Consider the following 22,807-nt stretch of genomic DNA (forward strand, 5'->3'; position numbering starts at 1 on the left):
CCTAGGGTAATCATCATGGAGCTCCAAAGGAGAGGCATCCAAATCACCCCCGGGTTGAAGAGGGCTTCCCAGCGGACATGAGAAGTGTGCTGAGTCCTGCGTGATGAGAACCAGTCACTCAAAGTAGAAAAGAAAGAATATCCCAGAAATAGGGAAAACCACATGCAGAGACACGGAGGTGGAAAAAAAGCCAATGCCAGGCATTTGAGGGGAAATGCAGCGGTTTGATAGGATTGGAGTGCAGAGCTCCTAGGAAGGGAAGGCGAGGGATTGTGGGGGGAGAAGACAGGCGTGGTGCATCCTGGTGCATCCTGAGATCCAGGTGAGGACTTTGGGCCTTATCCCGAAAACCACCCTTAACAGTTGAAATAGTGGAGTCATGAATCACAGTCACATTGTGGGCGGTCTGTGAGCGGCTTTCAGGAGCTCGAGGACTCATTCTGTGTTAGGACGGAGCACAGGGGCCCGGGAGGGGAGGGGACAGCGGGGTGTGTTCAATGTGACAGCCCCGGGCAGTGGGCCACCCACGTGTCTGAGCCCCACAGGAACGATTCCTGGCCTCGCAGGCCTCAGTTGAGGCAGTTTGACCTGTCGCGGGTGAGTGTGGGCTGGGAGCGTCAGCTAGAGACCCCAAAAGGACAGCCTGATAGCAGGGATGAGGGGAGTGACAGTCGCGAGAGCCCAGGCACAGGGCTCGGGAGGGCGAGGTGATCTTCCAGGACGTCAGGGCAGCCAGGCTCCCTCCGGCCGCTGAGCAGATGTGCGCCTGGGATGCTGGCCCCAGAGCATCACCGAGGCCCCGAGCACAGCCCTGGGCGAGGGCTCCAGGTGGCCGCCAGCGCTGGGGGAGCAGAGGAACACGGGTGGAGCCACTGCCCCACCCTGTCACCTGGCCACCAGTCGGTGGGGGTCAGTGGGGTCGTTGTGGCTGCCCCGTCTCCTGGCCATTGGTCGGTGAGGGTCAGTGGGGTCAGTGTGGCCACCGCGTCACCCGGGCCGTCAATCGGTGGGGATCAGTGGGGTCGGTGTGGCCACCCTGTCATCTGGGCCATCAGTCGGTGGGGATCAATGGGGTCAGTGAGGCTGCCCAGTCTCCCAGCTGTTGGTCGGTGGGGATCAGTGGGGTCGGTGCGGCTGCCCTGTGGCCTGCGCCATCAGTCGGTGGGAAATCAGTGGGGTCGGTGTGACCGCAAATCATTTGTTCAGCTTGCTGGTCTTTTAAAAGGTGATAAACACCGGAGCGTGCCAGTTAGTGTAGAGTTAAATGAGGAAAGCCCATGCCGCTCCCTGGCTCAGGTGGACGTGGAAAGCCATGTGAGAGCAGCTTTATCATCCCTAAGGAACCATCAATGACAGAGGTGTAAAGTGGACCCGGTTCAACCACAAGTGATTGGAAGAATGAGTGAGACATTTAAGGGGGAAAAATGTTAGGCAAAGGTACCCTTCAAATATCAAAATAACGATACCTTCTCTCCTGGATTTTCCCCCCGTCGGCGAGGACTGAGCTCCATGGGTTCGGAAGCGAGCTGTCAGCACCAAGGAAAAATTAGAACCTGCTTCGTTTTTAATGGAACCGTCCATTAAGTTTTTTCTTCTATGTGTTCGTTTCTCTTTTTTTTTTGAAAAGCACTTCCCCTAAGTTCCCTTAAAAATCTCACATTTTCCAATTTTTCCAGAACTCCAGTAAACAAAGTCTGCTCAGGTGTGTGCTCCCGAAATGCCCCGTTGGCCTTCTGTCTTGGGATGTCAGTCTAGGTCCCGTGTGATTCAGGGCGCCAGCACGTTGCAGCCACCCATCTCCAGCACTCACACCCGAGTTTAAACACGGGTGTCCGTCTTGCTTCAGAAATAGTTCTCGACTCCTCCGCTAACAGCACATAACTTTTCTTCTCCTGGGTGACTTTCTCACACTGCGAGGAAGAAAGTCCCCATAGAGGCATTTAAATACAGTGACCCTGGACGGACTGGCCGTGTAGTCTAGCCCCTCTCATCCAGCACGACACGCGCTGGCTTTGCACAGCCTGTGTTCTCAGCTCAAGGAGGTCAGGAAGGAAGGAAACTGGGCTGGACGGGGTTTCCTCCCAAGGGCATCTTGACCTTTTGTTCCTCCTGTACCACAGAGAAAGAAGGAGGCTATTGAGCGCGGCAAACAGCAAGCGGAGAACACTCTGAAAGAAGGCAACGACCTACTGGACGAAGCCAACCGTCTTGCAGGGGCAATCAACTCAGTCATAGAGGTGAGTATTTCATGAAAGCTGACGTTAAAAGCAAATAATAATGGCATAGGCTGTCATAAGTGGGAAACACTGAAAAATCTCGGTGACATAAGCAAATATTAGTTGTATGTTTTTTCTCGTGGGTGTCACATCGCTTCTGCATGACTCCGTTGTGACCGTGCCACGCTCTTGGCACCAGTTAGAACCTCGCTGTTCTCCCAATAGACGCGAGCTCCTGCGGGAGAGTACACACAACACCCTATACACCTGCATTTCCTCCTCAGTGATGAAGGGCATTTCTTGTTCCCAGGATAGCTCTTAAAACCTGCCTCAATATTTATATGACATTAGTTAAAAGAGAAATGTAAACCTGTAAGCAGACTTCCAACGTAGTGTGTGAGGCAGTCGACTCTGTGATCTACAGCAAGAGGAGCACATGTAGCCTGAAATATCCCGATGACTAGCATTTATACATTCATACCTACGAAGAAGCATTTTCTGAGAAAAAGCGAGTTAGGTTCCTCCCGGTGTAAATTTGCCCCATATATTTCCTAATCTTTGTCATTAAATAACAGCTTTTATTCTGTATTCTCTTTTTGCTCTATTAGTAAAGTTGAGGTTTCATAAAAAGGGTAAGTGTGTGTAATTATATCTCCTAGAGAGATTAGTGACTGAGAGAAGGTGTGGATTCGCTTACTTAAAATGCCCTCTCGTCTCTCTGTATCAGTACGTTGAAGACATTCAAACTAAATTGCCGCCCATGTCTGAGGAGCTTAAAGATAAAATTGATGACCTCTCCCAGGAAATAAAGGACAGGAAGCTTGCTGAGAAGGTGTCCCAGGCTGAGAGCCACGCGGCTCAGTTGAATGACTCATCTGCTGTCCTTGATGGGTATGTCATTTGTTGTTGGAAACGTCTATGTATCTTGACACTTGTCCAAGAGTTGTGACGAGCGGAAATGGTAGAAAATCTCTTTCAGATCTTGATTTCACTAATTATGAACATACGAACTACATGGCCTTTCTGTGGAAGAGCCTAATTAGGAGGGTCTGGGCAAAGCTCCACTGAAGCGGCATCAAAAGTCTGAGTTAAAAGTGGATTCGAATATGGCTTGGTAGGGAGTGAACATAGCCTTAGGCTATACTAAGAAAAAAATATTTTCTGTTCTTTATTAGTGAGCACAGCAGTTGCCTTATTAGCATTTTAAATAATAATATATAAACACACAGTCTGCTTCAAATTCTACTTTTATGTTTTTAATGAAATCGAAACTCTTTATTGTTAGAAGAGTGGCTTTTGAAAATATGGCCCCCATATATAGCCTTCAAGTCTTTTTTTTTTTTTTTTTTTTCTATTTCAAACTCCAGGGAGACACTACATTGTTCCCTGTGAAATAACAGCTCACTATAGCTGGGACTCTTACATGGGTCAGAGGAAGGAGGGAGGGGTGGCAAGGTGTGTTTGACCTAGAAATAGCCTTCTAAGTATAACTGGTAAGTTTCCCCTACAATTTTGGGATCATCCTAGTAAATATCGGTCCTATAAGCCCCAAGAATAATTGCCTCAAGTCTGTTATTTAATATATAACATGTGTGAGTTCTATTTTAGGGCTTGATATCATTGATACAAAGGAAAAATATTAATGCTTGAAGACCCTGGGCACAATTCATGCATGATTCATGTTATAGTAAACTTTTGCCCACTTAGCCTGTAAACAAGAAGTCCATAGATGCAGGCTCCAGGTCCTTCATTAGTGAGTATCGGTCACGTAACCTGGAACAAGCTATTTAACCTTCTGGGATTCACTTGTCTTCGTCTGGGCAGTACATCTCCCCTAAAGAGACTTTGTGAAATTCATTCCAGGAATATGGTGCAAGTGTTCTGAGACATATGGCGTGCTTTACAAATGACATAAAGGATCATCTCGCTGCTCACAGTTGCACGGTGTCTGTGGCTGCAGAAATTTTTGAAAGATACTATGGGTATTTAAAAATATGTTGGTAGTATTTCATAGCTGAATTACTTAGGAATATGAATTTAAATTGAAAACTACAATATAATACAATAAGTAGGTACCTCATTATGACTTGGAATCATAATGATCTTGGCTGTGATCATTTGGAAGCCATATTTGTTATAAGTAGAATGTTCTTCATTTGAGTACCAACTGTTCTGATGTTCTTTTTGGGGGTGATTCCAACAGAATCCTTGATGAGGCTAAAAACATCTCATTCAATGCCACCGCAGCCTTCAATGCTTACAGCCATATCAAGGACTCTATTGATGAAGCTGAGAAAATTGCCCAAGAAGCCAAGGGTCTTGCTCATGAAGCTACAAAACTGGTAAGAACAAATAGTGTTATGTACTAAAAATGCAGATCAGTCTTTTGGAACAAATACCTAAAGGAAATTTCTCAAGTTTAAATGAGCTCAGGAAAATCCCAGTAAACCAGAATATTTATTTTGAATTACTTTCAAAGGCTCCTTTTAAATCATGTCCAAAATAAACTTTCAATGTGCTATAATCATAATAGAACTCCTTTCTCAATCTCTCACTACTTTCTACTGCTGATAAGGGTCTTGAAATTATTGCAGATGCCAAGCAGTTTATGCCACCAACTCACAGAAGAAAAACAGTTAAACATAGGGCTCTGGACAGGGAAGTCTGTCGCTATTATTCCAAATACCATCAATGGGAAAGTGCCCCGAAAATTAACACCACTGCTTAAATGCGCTCACAAATTGGTTATATGTGAAGTTTGCCTAGAAAGTGTACATTTCATAAGACACATGAAATCATATGCTTCTCAACTATTTATACTATTTTTATCAATTAAAACCTTTACCTTCAAAGCAATCTTTGGCTGCTGTTATTGTTCAAAATACACTTGGAAATAATATTTCAGAATTTGAGGGCTCCAAGTATAGCACATTATCTGAGTATCTTCAATACTGACAAATCTTCATTCTTTACATGTAGGGCAACACTTTGTAAATAAGTTATGCAATGCACATTCATAATACTATTTTAGGCTAAAAAAAAAAACATTTCATAAGAAACATAGGAGGAGTTAAAATGTTTGAACTCCTGTGGTCTTCGCATCAGAATTTCAGGAGGAAAAAACTTTGATTGGACCTTAGACTGTGAATGAAATATACACACAAAATTAGTGTTAGAGAAACAGATCGATACTTGTTTTGCTTTGGTATCGGGCACAGAGGTGTTTTTGGATCCCAAGGATAATAAAGATATTTACCACATTCTTAGAAGGTTTATTTATTTCATGGTCGTATTGAAAACATCATATTCCATCAGCAGTTACTACTGTTTTAGTCCCTCTGGACTAAGCTCTAATACCATATGTTCTGTTTATTTCATACTCAAAATTGTGATACAAGTATTGCAGAAACTCCTCTATGCCTAGTCATTTTTTTCAAAATGAACCTGTTTTTCAAATCTAAATTATCTATCTTCTCATAAATCTTCTATTTTAAAGACCCAAATTTCCAAATTCACTATTTTCATCTAACCAGTGCTTTATTGTAGGACCATTTTTAACATCTAGCCCTGTGCCTGGCAAATAATAGACATTCATGAGGGAGTGAATGAATGTCATTCTAACCAATATCTTTCAAGTGCATCTATAATCATTTGTACCAATCAAAATCTTACTATTGCCATTGCTTCATCTTTATAGACTTCTAATAATTTTTATTACAGAGCTGTTTAATTCACCCAAATTTAATACTATGACTTTATATGTAGAAGGCTGTCATTTTTATGCAGACACAAAATGTTCTCGTTTCTCAGCACTGATGCTTACATGTGACAATCCAGCCAGCCTCTAACATAGAGCTGGAATGAGTCGTAATGCATTGCTACATGTCCTCTTGTTCTCATCATTCCTTCTCTCTTTCCATATCCTACATAAAAATAATTAAATGTCTGAAAAAGGACAAAATAAATGCTAAAGTGTATCACTTATTTATCAAGTGGCTATCCACAAACTCAAAGAAGATTGATTTGTCCCAGAAAAAAATTTTTATGAACAGAAAAAAATAGAGTTTCAATTTTAAGGTCATGATAATATAGTTCTATTTTACTAGAAAATAAATATATTTGCTGACCGTTAAGTCAAGCAATTACATAGATAGGGCTAGCTTTCTGTAAATGTATAAGACCTGGTATTATTGCTGGATAAATGGAGAAGAGTGAGATTATTATTTATGTATGGAGGAATTCAAGGACAAAAATACAGAAGAGTCCTTTACTTATTTGAGTCTCACCCAAAAGAGAAGGAAAAGTGTTTTCAGTGAATCAGAAAGAAAGGACAAAGAAACAAAGCAGGAATTCACATAAGGAGAAAAAAGACCTGTTAGACAAGCAATGAAACAACCAATTACTACTGTCAAGAAAACGGACGTGAGATAATGTGAAATATAAAAAGCACTGAAAATACCATAAGGACAGAAACGAATGGTAGAAATGACCTCAAAGCATAACTGACAGCATTTTTACCAACTTCACTTTTTAAAAATCTACTTAAGTCTACCTATTTGTAAACACAAACACAATCAAGAAGGAAGTCAAGGAAAATGTGAGTAAGAGAAAGTTGATCATTCAACTAAATAATAAGCCAGTGGAGGTTGTATACAATTAACAATTATAGGGGAGCATTCCTATGTAGAGAGTAATAGCTATGTGTCCTGCATACATCATTCACTTAAATACCGAAATGAAATATTTTGAAAATGTAGACATTATGAAGAAACAAACACTATTTTTCTGTTAGTGTCAGGATGGGAAGATACTATAAAGCATTTGTTTTCCTGGCACACAATCTCCAATAACATCTCATTTAGTACCTCTCATTGGTTCGTGTGAGGAAAGGAGAAGGGAAATGTGTCACTCTTTAGAAAAGAGAATATGAAGATCCGGTTATTTTGTTCTAATCTTAATCGCTTTGGTGCTATACAAAGTCCTGCGATGCTAGAACAACAGAAAATTAAACCTTTTTCAAACATTTCCAGATGATAGGTGACCTTAGAACCTATGTTATCAGCTAGATCCGGTTTTAGAAGTACGTGGACAAATAGCTTTCATAGCCGCTGGGCGCTTGGAATGACCACCAGCGGCCCTGGGACAGGAGGCCCTCTGCCCTTTCCACTGGAAATGTCTCAGATGCTGTGCACTTGAATCTAGTACCTTCCAATAGCAAACAGCAACAACAACAATGAAAAGAAGGGCTACGTAGAATGAGTTCCATAGTTCTGGTTCCTTAAGATCATGAGGAAGCATCACACGGCAGTTATCACAGAGTCTCACCTATTCTGCAGCGTCATCTTCCTTCCTTTCCTCTCTCTCTCTCCCTCTCTCGAAGTCAATGGAATGTGCTATCTCACATATACTTCCATGTAGGAAATTTAGGCAGTCATCACTTCCGGTTGGTATCTTGCATTTAAAAGCAAAAACAAAACAAAAACAAATCATTCTTTCACTTCCCCCTGGCAAAGGGAGGTTTCCTCTCTTTGGGGTCCCCTCTTATTCATCCTTGAGCTATTGTCTCCAACTCTCTCTCTCTCTCTCCACCCCCTCCTCTCACTTTTCTCCTCTCCACCTCTCTCTCTCTCCTCTTTTTTCTCTTCTCTGTCTCTCTTCTCTCTGTCTCTGTCTCTCTCTTCTCTCTGTCTCTGTCTTTGTCTCTCTCTCACACACACACACACACACCAACAATATCCATTCATACTGTCTAGCCCAGGCTCCCCTTTCTCAATTAGTGTCAGTCTTCAGTCTGATCTTCACTGGAATGAGCATTAGAAATAGAAAAATTTGTGCTGGTCTTCGACTCCAGTACACTGTGTTCTTTCTCTTTATTCTCAAAATTCAAGTTCTGTTACTTGCTACAATTACCCATCATTTGAGGGAGCCATCATTCTAAAAATCTTTAGCGTGGTCTTTTCCAGCCATTTCTAGAAAAAGTAATATAAAATACAGAAGAAAATGAAAGCAATTTGTAAGTAATGTATTTTTTTTCATAGAAACCAGAATAGGGATATTGTAAAGAACAGTGCTGTATAAGCAAGATGTAGGCTTTAGATAAACTATAGCGATGAGGGGAAAGTCTAAAAATAAATATATTTTATAGGAGGAAATATGCCTAAAAATAAGTTTAAAGCCTTGATTCTAATAAATACATGAACCGCTGTTGTAAGGGATCTTCTAGTGTTTATTCCTTAACAGGAGAGTAGAAATCCATAGAAACCTCAAAAGGAGTTTTCTCTTGCTTTAGGATCAAGAGTCTAAGGAACAAACTAGAGTTTTGTAAATTTACTCCTATGTGGCAGATGAGTGGGGAGAAAAACTCTGATAGGAAGCAAGGACAACTGAAAGGAAAGCCAGAGATTTCTGACAACATACAGCCTGAGTTAATTCAGATCCATCTTGATGTTAGAAATTCATAGAAATGTTAAATAAATTATAACTCCCCCAATTTAATACATACTTCACTTTAGAAAGAAGAAACAAAAGGAGATCTAAAAATACAGAGGGCGGTTAAAACAGAATGGCACACTCTAGAGCTGGAACTTTGGTGGCTCAGTGAATTTGGCACATAATTATGCATCATAATGTCTAGGGGCTGGGATTATAAAGACAAGGCAGGGAGAGAAGACATCACAGACGTCACCTTGAACCTACAAGAGGAGGAGTCTCAGATTGAAGGCATGCAAAAACATGAGACTCTGGAGCAATTGTCCATTAACGAACACTCATGCCTTCCAGCTCAGGGACATTCCTAGAAGCCTTGTTTCTTTTCATGCCCCCAGTTGTGAAAAATGTGTCTCATAAGATGCTAAAATCACAAGCCTATGGACTGAGGTCCAAATTTATACCTTTCATATGATACAAGGCTTTACAAGCTGAGAAATTAATGGCAGGTGTACTAGGCTTAGCTACCGAAACCTCTCGAGCATGTTGGAAGATACACTATCTTATAGAATATCTGCTCAGATATACTGTAAATAACCAAGTAGGAATGAGGATAAGCAGGCAAGGTGTCTGACATGATTCTGAGAGTATTGAAAAATCTGAAAGGGAATATAAAATTGTTTAGTTGTTAAAATGTTAAAAGAATGAATAGAAAAGAGTGATGGAAAAGGAACTAAAGACTATGAAAATTTGTAAAAGAAGCAAATATAATTTCTAAAACTGAAAAATAGTGTATGAGGGTTCCCTTTTCTCCGCATCCTCTCCAACATTTGTTGTTTCCTGCCTTGTTAATTTTCCCCATTCTCACTGGTGTGAGGTGGTATCTCATTGTGGTTTTGATTTGTATTTCCCTGATGGCAAGTGATGCAGAGCATTTTCTCATGTGCATGTTGGCCATGTCTATGTCTTCCTCTGTGAGATTTCTGTTCATGTCTTTTGCCCATTTCATGATTGGATTGTTTGTTTCTTTGGTGTTGAGTTTAATAAGTTCTTTATTGATCTTGGAAACTAGCCCTTTATCTGATATGTCATTTGCAAATATCTTCTCCCATTCTGTAGGTTGTCTTTGAGTTTTGTTGACTGTATCCTTTGCTGTGCAAAAGCTTCTTATCTTGATGAAGTCCCAATAGTTCATTTTTGCTTTTGTTTCTTTTGCCTTCGTGGATGTATCTTGCAAGAAGTTACTATGGCCGAGTTCAAAAAGGGTGTTGCCTGTGTTCTTCTCTAGGATTTTGATGGAATCTTGTCTCACATTTAGATCTTTCATCCATTTTGAGTTTATCTTTGTGTATGGTGAAAGAGAGTGGTCTAGTTTCATTCTTCTGCATGTGGATGTCCAATTTTCCCAGCACCATTTATTGAAGAGACTGTCTTTCTTCCAATGGATAGTCTTTCCTCCTTTATCGAATATTAGTTGCCCATAAAGTTCAGGGTCCACTTCTGGATTCTCTATTCTGTTCCACTGATCTATGTGTCTGTTTTTGTGCCAGTACCACACTGTCTTGATGACCACAGCTTTGTAGTACAACCTGAAATCTGGTATTGTGATGCCCCCAGATATGGTTTTCTTTTTTAAAATTCCCCTGGCTATTCGGGGTCTTTTCTGATTCCACACAAATCTTAAAATAATTTGTTCTAACTCTCTGAAGAAAGTCCATGGTATTTTGATAGGGATTGCATTAAACGTGTATATTGCCCTGGGTAACATTGACATTTTCACAATATTAATTCTGCCAATCCATGAGCATGGAATATTTTTCCATCTCTTTGTGTCTTCCTCAATTTCTTTCAGAAGTGTTCTATAGTTTTGAGGGTATAGATCCTTTACCTCTTTGGTTAGGTTTATTCCTAGGTATCTTATGCTTTTGGGTGAATGTGAACTGGTGCAGCCACTCTGGAAAACTGTGTGGAGGTTCCTCAAACAGTTAAAAATATACCTGCCCTACGACCCAGCAATTGCACTGTTGGGGATTTATCCCAAAGATACAAATGCAATAAAACGCCAGGACACCTGCACCCCGATGTTTATAGCAGCAATGGCCACGATAGCCAAACTGTGGAAGGAGCCTCGGTGTCCAACGAAAGATGAATGGATAAAGAAGATGTGGTTTATGTATACAATGGAATATTACTCAGCTATTAGAAATGACAAATACCCACCATTTGCTTCAACGTGGATGGAACTGGAGGGGGTATTATGCTGAGTGAAGTAAGCCAGTCGGAGAAGGACAAACATTATATGTTCTCATTCATTTGGGGAATATAAATAATAGTGAAAGGGAATATAAGGGAAGGTAGAAGAAATGTGTGGGAAATATCAGAAAGGGAGACAGAACGTAAAGACTGCTAACTCTGGGAAATGAACTAGGGGTGGTAGAAGGGGAGGAGGGCGGGGGGTGGGAGTGAATGGGTGACGGGCACTGGGGGTTATTCTGTATGTTAGTAAATTGAACACCAATAAAAAATAAATTTAAAAAAAAGGAAAAAAAAAAGAAAATAGCTAAAATTAAAAAGAAAAAAAAATAAAACTGAAAAATATAGTAACTAAAATTAAAAATTGAATGGGAGGGCCAAACAGTATAGTAGTAACAGATGAAAAGAGAATTAGTTAGAAAGAAAGAGTTGAAGACATTGTCCAGAATGTAACAAACACAGTCAAGGAATATAAATATAAAATATAAAAGGAGTTTAGGAGGCAAGGAATGCAGATGGTAAAAATGTGAGTCCATGACGAGCTCCAGAAACTGAAAGAGGGAAAATGAGGAGCAGTAATGGTCAAAGAGATACTGAAAATTTTCAAGTACTGGTGAAAGATACAATTTCTCAAATTAAGGAAAACCATCATGATAAATAAAAACAAGTCCACACCTGGAAGGATCACTGTTAAACTGACAGAAGCCAAAGTGAAAAAGAAAACTAAATCTTAAAATAATCCAGAGAGAGAGAGACGCCTGGGTGGCTCAGCAGTTGAGCGCCTGCCTTCGGCTCAGGGCGTGACACTGGGGTCCCGGGATCAAGTCCCACGTCGGGCTCCCTGCAAGGAGCCTGCTTCTCCCTCTGCCTGTGTCTCTGCCTCAATCTCTCTCTCTCTGTGTCTCTCATGAATAAATAAATAAATCTTAAGAAAAAATCTAGAGAGAAAATGCAGATTATCTACAAAGGTATTTGCCAGTTAACATCCTTCCCATTGAAGTCACAATAGAAGTAGAAAGACCATGTACTAATATCCTCATGGTATATTATTTAATTATATAATATTCCTGCCAACTCAGGGTTCCATGTCCTGTTATGCCTCATGCAGAGGTGAGGACAAAATAATGGCATCTTCAGAGAAGAACCTAGGGTCTACCAATCACAGACTCTCACTGAGCTACCATAAAATGCACTTCTAAAAGAAAGTCAACAGAATCCAGAAACTGGGGATTAAAGACACAATGTGAACAGAAAAATAGTAAATGTATACAATCTAAGCATTGTGAAAATCCTAGTGAAAATAATTACTAAATGTATAGAATTGTTTTAAAAAGTAGAACAAAAAGAATAAGAGAACAGCCACATGAAAATGTGCAGATAGTCAGAGGTAGAAATTTTTAAAGTCCTTAAAATTCTGGGAAAAGAGTAAAAAACTGTTTAGATTTAAACTTTGTTAAGTATATATATTAAACATTGAGGATTAAACTTAACATTGAGGATAAATAAATATATATTAAACATTATAGAAGAATAAAAATAGCAACGTGAGCCAGCATGCTCCAGCAGAGAAATAACTGATAGGATGGATCGATGGTTGGATGGGTACAGAGATTTTCTGAAATTTGGTTTAAAGAATTGATTCACACCCCTGTGGGCCTGTCAAGTCTGAATTGAGCAGGACAAGCCAGCAGGATGGAGAACCAGGCAAGAGTTGATACAGCCTCAAGTCCAGAGACAGTCTGGAGACGGAATTCTTTCTTTTTGGGAGGAGCTCAGTGTTTTCTGTTAAGGTCATCAACTGCTTAGCTGAGGTTCCCAAACCTTGTGGAGAGTTCTACGACTTACTCAATGTCTGCTGATTTAAACGGGAATTACATCGAAGAGACACGTTCCCAGCAAGTTATAGACTCTGACTAAAACCTGGCTACCAAAAAAAAAAATAAAAATATAAATAAATAAATAAATAAATAAATAAATAAATAAATAAATAAAAAATTAAAACCTGGCTACCATAGCCTAGCCAGACTGACACATAAATTTAACCATAACAAACAGCTATACTTTCCAAATAAGTGAAGAGAAGAAAAATGTGGAGAGTGGAATTTTTGATCAATTTTTTGAAAGGCAAAAAATAGAAAAATGGAAGCAAAAAAGTATATGGTAAATATAAAACCCAAAATGTGATAGAATCAAAATACAGAGTATTTTTGATTTTAGGTAGCAGAGTAATCATTACTAGCTACCTCAAGAAATAACCCCTAAAAAATCAGTTGCTTACCACAGTCCAAATTTATGTCTCATGTCGCACCCCATGTGTGTCAGACAACCCTACTCCACCTTGCAGCTGCGCCACACCGTGTAGTCTCCGAGGTTGTCCTGGCAAGGCAAGAGAAAGACGGGAGAGACATGCCCACCCTTCCCTGCCTTGGCCCGGGCCCCGTCTGGTCTGTTGGTCAGGAATCATCACATACCTCCATCTAACTGTAGGAGAGGCTGGGAAAAACACGCACGTAGAATTTTTGATGAGCAGTAACAGTCTGAGTTTCAAGTTGTCTTCACCATAAATGCAAACAGATTAAAATCACTAGTTAAATGACAATAATATTTACATTGGTTTGAAAATGTTTAACAAATGCAGCCATCAGTGCAGGGTGTACACAAAATACCACTAACTGTAAGAGCACAGGACTGAGAAAGAAGGGATACCAAAGGTTCACCAGCATAACGCTAACCAGAAGAAAGCTGGTGTACCAACATTAATAATCAAAGTAGGCTTTATATTTTTTAAAAAAGAGAGATATGAGAGATAAAGAAAAGCATCACAATATGACAAAAGGATCAGGTTAGCAGGAAGACTACAAAATCTTGAACCCACAAAGTCGTAACAACTACAAAGCCTAAGAATGAATAAAGGCAAATGTCAGAATGAGGAAGTCAACTTATCTGTGATAATAATAAAGGGAGACTTTATCATTTCTCTCAAAAGTTGACAGGTCAAGCAGAGAGATGTAAGGATGCAGATTTGAAAAGTACAATAAACAAGCTTGGTTTCATGGTCTTTAGAACTCTGTATCAATAGTTAATTCTATATGCCCCATTAGATAAAGCACTTGTGAAACTTAAAAAAAGAGAGAGAGAATGAGAGAGATTAACCATGAACTAGATCAAAAAGCAAATATAAGTAAATCCCAGGGCTCCAATACCATCTACATTGTATGCTCTGATCACAGTGCAATAAAATTTAAAAACTATGCAAACAGTGTCCCCCCAAAATGTTTGAAATTAAAAAAAAATCACACTTCGAAGAAATTCATAGGTCAAAGGAGAATATAATTCGAAATTACAACCACAAAATTTTGAATAACAAAATGGAAAAAAAACCTTGTACATATCATATAAAGTGGCACCAAAATGGCAAGTAAAATTTGAAGTGCAGTTATTAGGAAAAACTGGGAACTGAACCTAATTATCTAAAGTTTCTGCTCCAGAAGTTAAAAATAATGTTTAAAGGAAGGAATACAAATAAAAGCAGAAATTAATGACCTAGAAAAAATATTAGGAAGCTGATTCTTACAATAAACAGGCAAAATAAGACTAAGTAAGCAGAGCTGACACATATGGATGGGATTAGGGATGAAAGGGAACTATCGAGATAATGTAGGTTTTATAAATATGGATCTATGTGAGTACATGAGCAACTTTCATCAAATAAATTTGAGTGCTTGGTGAAGTGGACAATAAATCTGAATTTACTCATAAAGAAAAATAAACCTGAGTAGAAGTCTAGTCAGTAAATGAGTGGAGTCGGTAGTGAATAGTCTACACATTGCAAAATAATAACATCTACCAGAATTTCAAGGCCTTGATATCCAAAACATCTTAAAGAGGAGAAAAAGAAATATTCCCTGGCTTATTTTATGAATCTGGTATAACCTTGATCCCGGAGCGCTGTATAAGACAGGATCAAAAAAGTCCTGGAGACCCAGGATCAAGTCCCATGTCAGGCTCCCTGCATGGAGCCTGCTTCTCCCTCTGCCTGTGTCTCTGTCTCTCATGAATAAATAAATAAAATCTTTAAAAAAAGACAGGATCAAGAAAGAAAAACTATAGGTCAGTCATAAATAGAGATCTAAAACTTTAAATAAAATATTATCAAAGTAAATCCAAATATGTTTTTTTTTCTTAAAGATCTAGACAAATGTAGTAAAAAGTCAAATACGGATGATGGGGACACAGGTATCTATATTAATTTCTGTTCTTATTGCTATACTTAAATTATTTCCTAGTTAAGTGTTTTAACTAAAATGAAAGTAAGAGGAAATTGAGAATCTGTTCTGCAGGAAGCTCTGCCCTGAAAAAATATAAAGAAAGTGGTTCTGAAAGGCTCCTGGAAATGAAAGAGCAACCCTCATCCTTCACAAGAGGCCCTACATTTATTTATTTATTTATTTATTTATTTATTATTTATTTATTTATTTATTTATTCATTTATTTAAAGATTCATGATGCACCCATATTTCATTTCCTTTTCAATTGAAAAGAGATGTGGGAAATTTCTTTTTTTTTTTTTTTTTTTTTTGAGATGTGGGAAATTTCTAGCGACAATCCCCTGACCTAGCTTGTCTCACCTGGAAACTCACACCCCCTGGGCCACTCATCACCAAACCTTCCAACGATCTCTTGTCCTTCTCTGTCTTGATAACCCCACTATCATGCTCTCCTGCGATCGACGACTGCAGGGTGTCATCTGTTTCATTACTGCGGTGACGCATGACACGGAGATCCCTTAATCATATCCTGTCACTCTCCCTCTCGCCCATTTCCCCATGTAGGTGGGTTACCATGCTTCGATCCTTCACTGTTGTCTTTTTTAAACGTGAGTGCGTGAGCTTGGAGCTTCATCTCCTGTCCAGTCAGTGATGCACTCCCCACTGGGTGAGATGCAGACTTTTGTGTCCTCATCCTGCCTGTGTTTCCCTTTCTCGCCTTCCTCCTCCCAATTTCTACCCCTTAACTTCCACAATGTCATCTCCATAACATTTGTATCCGGCTAGGGCCGCGTGACTGGGAGCTCTTCCTTCGAAGCCCCCCTCGGTTGTTCCCAGAGGGGCAGGTGCGGGGCACTCGGGGTCGGTGGCCAGTGCTCCGGGCTACAGGGAACGGGAAAGAGCGCTCTGCTCCATAAAAGGACTTGCAGGGCATTTTCTGTTTCTGTTCTCCTGATTCATCCTCTATCTCACCTGTTGCTCCTGAGGCCTGGCCTCCTGCAGACGGTGTGTGCCTCCTTCCTGGCCCTACTGAGCAAGGTGAGGGTACAGGGGCTGCAGCGGATTGAGGGGGCGTACAGCCCTAAAGACCCATGTTGATGTGGTGACAGAAGGTGTCTGTCCTGCCAAGTGAAGATGCCTCTGCTGAAGTCAGACCCTTTTCCTTACACCACCATACTTTTAATTCCCACCATCTCCCCTGCACACTTATCCCACTTTATCTAGTCTCTTGATACTGTTTCCTGAAAACAGTGTGTTTTCCTCAAACATTGGATTTAAAAAAAAAAAAAAATCTCTTTTTTAAAATTTTATTTAAATTCAAGGTAGTTCACATAGAGTGTAGTCTTAGTTTCAGGGGTAGAATTTAGCGAAAATTCAGATTTTAAATAATCCATATTTCTGAGGCGTCTTTTGCTTTCTTCCTATATTTTACTTCCTCATGGGAAGGGCACATTTGAGGGTCTCCACTACCCCGTGTGGTGGCTGGATGAGTCAAAAAGCATCCCCACAGAGTGAGATGCACCAGGGCACACAGCGTGGTGAGCAGTTGGCTGGCCAGTTGCGGTGGCCCTTGGCACAAACCCTTGGGTCAGATGCGGGCTGCACCGCACCAGGACCCCCAGGCTTTGGCAGATGCCCACTTTCTTGCAGGCTCTCTGTGGGGCACAATGGGCTCCCGTGCTATTTCACTGCTTGGGGACTGTGATGTTTTGTGTTCTTCCTACTTGCTTTTTCCAGAAAACGATGTCTCCAGAATTAAAAAATGTAAGCTTATAATAGACCCCTCGTGGTCAGAAACCTAGATCACCACAACTGACCCTCTGAGTATTTCACTTTTTCACTATTTCTCACACAGTATTCCATGATTTCCATATAGCTAACACCTGATACACGGTAGCTGCTCACTAAATGTAAATTACCACCTCCTGTCCCCAAACACTGATGGCAGGAATCTAGAATGACCAGGGTGCATCAGAATTCCAGAATTGACGAGATATTTATATTGTCACAAGATATAGGAAAGTTGAAGAGAGAAGACAATTTCTTTTTTTTTTTTTTGAGAAGACAATTTCAAAGGAAGAATATAATCACTTCCCCTATTTAGAGACAATGTCTAAATACCTGTTTGAATATAGATGTCATGTGGGAATTTTTTTAATTGGTCAGAATCAGGGTCTAGTGTTGCGCTGGAATTTCTAAATCAAGCTGGGAAAAGAAGGCAGCAGGATAGAATTTGGGAATTAGAAGATCTACCTTCAAACTGAGTGAATTGTGTGATCTCTTCTGACCTCTCACTTCACTTGATTCTTATGGTAAATATAGTTCCTAGAGCCCAAATATTTTTATCTGATTTAGCATTCAATCTACAACTATGTAAGATCATTTCTTAGTCTTCATTGGCCTGGTTACAGTACTTACCAGAGGTGCTCAGGAGCTACTTATCGGTAAGTACAAGGTATTAAGCATGTTCACATTTAAATTTTTCTCTTTTAAAAAAAATAAAATAAAATAAAAATATAAATAAAAATAAAATTTTCTCTTTAAAATCTTTTAAATTTTGGATGATATGTTTAATGTACTAAATGTGTAAATAGAATTACAAAACACAACACACAGGGTAATCAGAGATCATTAGAATTCTAACCTGTCCACAAACCCATAATAATCGCGTGTTTTCATTTGTCATACTAATAAAAATAATACATTCTTTTACCCAGATAATTTATTCTTTTCCTTTATTATAAGTTTTCCTTTCTTCCCTATTATTATTCGTTCCTTTAATAATATTATTCCTAATAATTTCTTCTTATTTATTAGTTTTCAAGTCCTTATAATAGCAAGATTCTTTGACATCATTGCTATTGGTGTATAAATCATAAGGGTAAACAAGGTGAATCTTGCAGTAGTATGATTAAACATTAAGGCATTTCTAATGAGTGTTTATTTAGAAATATGGCATATCTTCTCTTCAGTCTGTCTTATTTAGTATTTGCTCTGTGTAATTGGATGAACCAAAATACATAAAGAATACTTGCAAGTCATTGTTCAGTTTTTATTTCCTACAAAAAGGACTGTGCAAATATTAGCAAAGTACATATTGCATTCAAAAGGCTCAATAAAATATGCTGTTGGTCAAGTTGTACACTTTAAATCACATATGCCTCGTATTTTATTCTGTCAACCACTGCTTAAAAGTCATCCAAACGGCAGTTGTGACTTCTCATTAATATCTACAATCATTGGAATTTAAATTTTACACCCGTATAGTATTAATGGGAAAATGACTGTAAAAAAAAAAAAATGGGAAAATGACATAAAGCCATAATTGATATTGCCAGTTGAATCTGCCAATAAGATTGGTGAGCATTTTTTCTCCATCAGCAGTTCAGCAACTTATCTAACAACTGAGCAATTCACACAATAGCAAATAGAAAAAGTCAGGGACCAAAAAAAAAAAAAAGTGAGACTCTTAAGTCACCTAGAAAAAATATTGACTCTATATGTAAAAATAGTATTCACCAAGCCACCCTGGTTTTAGTGATTTTCTCTGTGTATGATATGTTCACTGGAGTCAATAATACTTAAAAATCTATTGGAAACAAAGAAGCAAACTTCCATTTTATGATCCAGCATTAACATTTTTAAAGATTCAGGGCATAAGTTTGTGTCATCACTCAGCAACATAGCAACTTTTTGGGGTGATGCTATAATGCAGCATAGGTAAGACCCAATTTCATTAAAGGCAGCTGTGCTCTCAGACTCACTATTTAGGAATTCTACCAAGTGCAGGCATCAGTAGGTGACACCCATGCCGCGTTGGACTTGGGACGTTAACTGGAAAAAATATATATATATCATGGTCTCTGGGAGTGTTCTCCAGCTCCATGAATAAATCCAGGATTTCTCATAGTACCTGCCCATTCTAGCCCCCGTCCGATTGTTCAGTTCCTGCCTCATTGCAGTGAGCTAGAGGCACCCATAGGTGCTGGAACAGGGGCTGCCATGCTGTAATTAGTGAAAATCTATTCTCATTTAGTTATATATTTTTAAATCCCTTCTTGATTGTCCTTCTCAGTGTTCTCAACAAGCTGAAAGTTCACAGTCACAAATTCTAAACTTGCAATTTTGAGGATTCCTATCTTATCCAAGTCTCCTGTCTCCACTCACTGGCTTCCAGTCTTCCACGAGACTCCTCTAAGACCTCTCCCATTTTAGAGCATAGTGTTCAGGGCCCGGATCTATAGCCTTTCAACAGATTTCCAGCCAAGGCCATCTCCCTGGGTTGTTTGTTCCTCACTTTTTATTTATGCTTTCATTTTCATATTCTGTAGTATTTTTAAAAATACAGTCATATTAAAACACCTTTAAAACCAATGTATAATGATTTCCTTATTTCAAAATTGCCTGTGATCTCTTTTAAATGTTACAAAAGCAGTTCATATCTGTTACAGAAAAGTAGAAAACACAGACAAGCAAAGGGAGACAATATGCAATTTTCATAAGCCCACTGAACACAAATGATCACTTTTATAATGTTGTTGATCTGCACATACCTTTTCCTATGGAAACAGTTTTTTTGCAAATGGGTAATTTTTACATAACTGCTTTGTAGCTTGATATATTATCATTATCTAATTAACATCACATGCACATTTTTTCAATGTTCTCAAAAATTGCATCTTTTACAATGTATATAGGATTAGATTCCACCATTTCTTCTGAGAATTTATTTTACTCTAGTAAGAAATTTCTCCCTGATTTTTAACAACAGTCTAACAAACCTGAATATAAATTTCTTCTGATTAACACTTCATACAAACACATTGCAGCTAATCACCCTCCTTTACATATATCCCTGCACATTCTGAACCACTTCTTTATTTAAAAAATTTTTTAAACTTAAAATCATTTAAGTTACATAATATCTTTGCATATTATCCCCTTTGGAGATATGCAAGACTTCTAAAATAAATTATTTCATAAAGAGGGACCAATGGAATAAGTCATAAACCATGCTGATGAATTTTCAATCACTTCTCTAACAAATAAAAACAAAAGCAAAAAGAAATCTCTTCCATCTGTCCTTAGAGCCAACTCTTTCAATGAATTCAGAAATTCTATCTCTAATAAAGTAATTATTTGAGGACCACTTAGAAAAGTAATAAAAGTATAATATAGAAGGTAATATAAATGTCTCTCTCTCTATCAAATAAATAAATAAAATCTTTTTTAAAAAAAGAAGGTAATATAAACAACAGCTTTTAAATTTGCTTTTTTAAAAAATAATAAATCACCGGGAGACGGGTATACCATCCAATTAAGCTGAACTTCAGGTCTCATATTCGCATCTTCTTCTCTAATAGGGCCTCGTCTGACAACAAAACACTGCCATATTTCCATGCTCTGTTATGGTAGTAATTATTTCTTTATAAGGGATTGTTTTGTTTGTCCTCCACTATAGTTCTAGTAGGAAAGGCAGACTGTCCCCATCTCTGGAGCTTACTGTGGTGCTTGAGACAGCTAAAAACTTGTGTTCTGTAAATCAATCAATTCCCTCATCTATATTCAAACAGGTATTTAGACATTGTCTCTAAATAGAGGAAGTGATTATATTCTTCCTTTGAAAATGACAAGATACTTTAACAAGAGTTTCTATGACTATATAACCAATAGTAGGAATAAGAACACTAACATGTATTAAAAACCAATTAAATCCCAAGCCCTCTGCAAAATCTTCGCAGACTTTAACATTTCATTTTTTTCTGTATCTTTCCTTCTCTAATAATGTCTTTAATGATCTCATATTTTCTGCAACTGATTATTAACTAATAAAAACAGCAGCCTACATATAATATTTTACTGTGCATGAGATATTTTAATAAACATTCTTATATAATTTATATATATACATATACACACAGAAAGAACTTATTACTTATAAAAATGCAGTTTCTGAAAAGCAAGAAACAACCTATCTTGCAACTCTGAGAACCTCATTTATATTTCACATATGCCGTAGACACAGCTCAGAAACTCAGATGCAATGCTTATGAATATGTATGAAGCATAATTAGCTTGGAAAATGCTGCTTCATCACCTGTCCTGATATTGTTGATGTGCTTCGGTGACTTACTAAGCAGTGTTGGAAAAGGAGCTCTCCAAATTCCAATGAGCTGAAACAGTTCCGTTCATCCATTACATGTTAGTGTTTTTCATTCTGTTATCACATGAAAGGCTTGTCTTCCAAACCCGGGTTGTGGCTGCACTGTTTATGACTGACACTCGTGTGCCGTCAGCCCTTGAATATTTTGGAGGGCTTCTTGAAACATTGAAACCTCTTACTCCTCCATGTTCCTTGAGGCCCAGACCTCTCTTCTCCACTGCCCTTTCCTGAGTGACAGCTCCCTTTTCTATTACAATCGCCGACTGGCGTCTCCTTTTCCTGCCACACACCTGCCCGGTTCATCTTCCTGGACTAAGGCTCTGACCATACATTCTTGTTCAGAAGCTTTCAATGGCTCCATGTTCCTTATTGCCCAGTGTTTTCAGCCTGACACTCGAGCTTTCCAGAAACTGACTCTAGTCTACCCAATAGCCTTCGTTCTTCATATTGCCCTAAACTCTAAACTCCACAGTCCTTTGCAACTGAAATACTTGTTCTGCTCTCCACACACCAAAATTTCCTGCCTCCTTTGAGCAGCTGCATGGCTCAGTTAGTTGAGTGTCCAACTCTTGATGTTAGCTCAGGTCATGATCTCAGGGTCCTGAGATCGAGACCCTCGTTGAGCTCTGCACTCAGCAGGGAGTCTGCTTGAGGATTCTCTCCCTCTCCTTCTGCCCCTCCCCCTACTCATGCTCGCTCAATCTCTCTCTCAAATAAATAATAAATCTTTTTTTATATAAAATCTCCTGCCTCCTTGCCTTTCCTTTCCTTACCTGAGCAAGGAATGGTTGACTAAAAATCCAGGAAGAAATTATTGGCTTCCTGAAAAATAGGAAAGACAAGATGCTTGGGAGCAAAAGAGAGAGGTGATATCCTCAATTCATAAATGCAGGAAGACAGGAAATTAGGAGCAGGGAAGTCTATCAGCAGATGGACTTCAGCTATGGCTAGGTCATGTTGCTGGATAAAGGCGCCAAGGTCCAATGGAAGATCAAGAAGTTGATAATCAGTCAGATGAGTCAGAAAAAAAATCAATATCCAGTATCCAATATCAAGAATAAAAGGAGTGGGGCCGCCCAGGTGGCGCAGCAGTTTAGCACCGCCTGCAGCCCGGGGTATGATCCTGAAGACCCGGGATTGAGTCCCACGTCAGGCTTCCTGTATGGAGCCTGCTTCTCCCTCTGCCTGTGTCTCTGCCTCTCTCTCTTTCTCTCTCTCTCTCTCTCTCTGAATAAATAAAAATATTTTAAAAAATTAAAAAAGAACAAAAGGAGTAAAGTCAGACAGGTCAAAAAAGGGGAAATTATTAATGACTTTATATCAGAAATTCAACAATCTAAATGAAATGGACAGATTCTTTGAAAATTACCAACTACCAAAACTCACAAATAAATAATTTGAATGTCCAATTAAAGAATTGAATTTGTACTTAAAAACCTTCATGTACACACAAACACACACACACCTCACACTCCACATCC

At 39.0% G+C, this 22,807-nt stretch overlaps 1 protein-coding gene across 3 annotated transcripts in view; it reads left to right on the top strand.

Moving 5' to 3' along the window:
* Positions 1-22,807, top strand: part of LAMA2 (laminin subunit alpha 2) — a 583,497-nt gene that overhangs the window by 464,682 nt on the left and 96,008 nt on the right. For all 3 annotated transcript variants that reach the window (XM_049115400.1, XM_049115407.1, XM_049115415.1), the window contains 3 exons: positions 2,121-2,237; positions 2,944-3,107; positions 4,420-4,558. In XM_049115400.1, coding sequence (XP_048971357.1) covers positions 2,121-2,237; positions 2,944-3,107; positions 4,420-4,558 — 420 coding nt within the window. The remainder of the gene's footprint in view (positions 1-2,120; positions 2,238-2,943; positions 3,108-4,419; positions 4,559-22,807) is intronic.

The sequence above is a fragment of the Canis lupus genome, chromosome 1 (genome assembly GCF_003254725.2).
Source record: "Canis lupus dingo isolate Sandy chromosome 1, ASM325472v2, whole genome shotgun sequence".
NCBI lineage: Eukaryota > Metazoa > Chordata > Mammalia > Carnivora > Canidae > Canis > Canis lupus.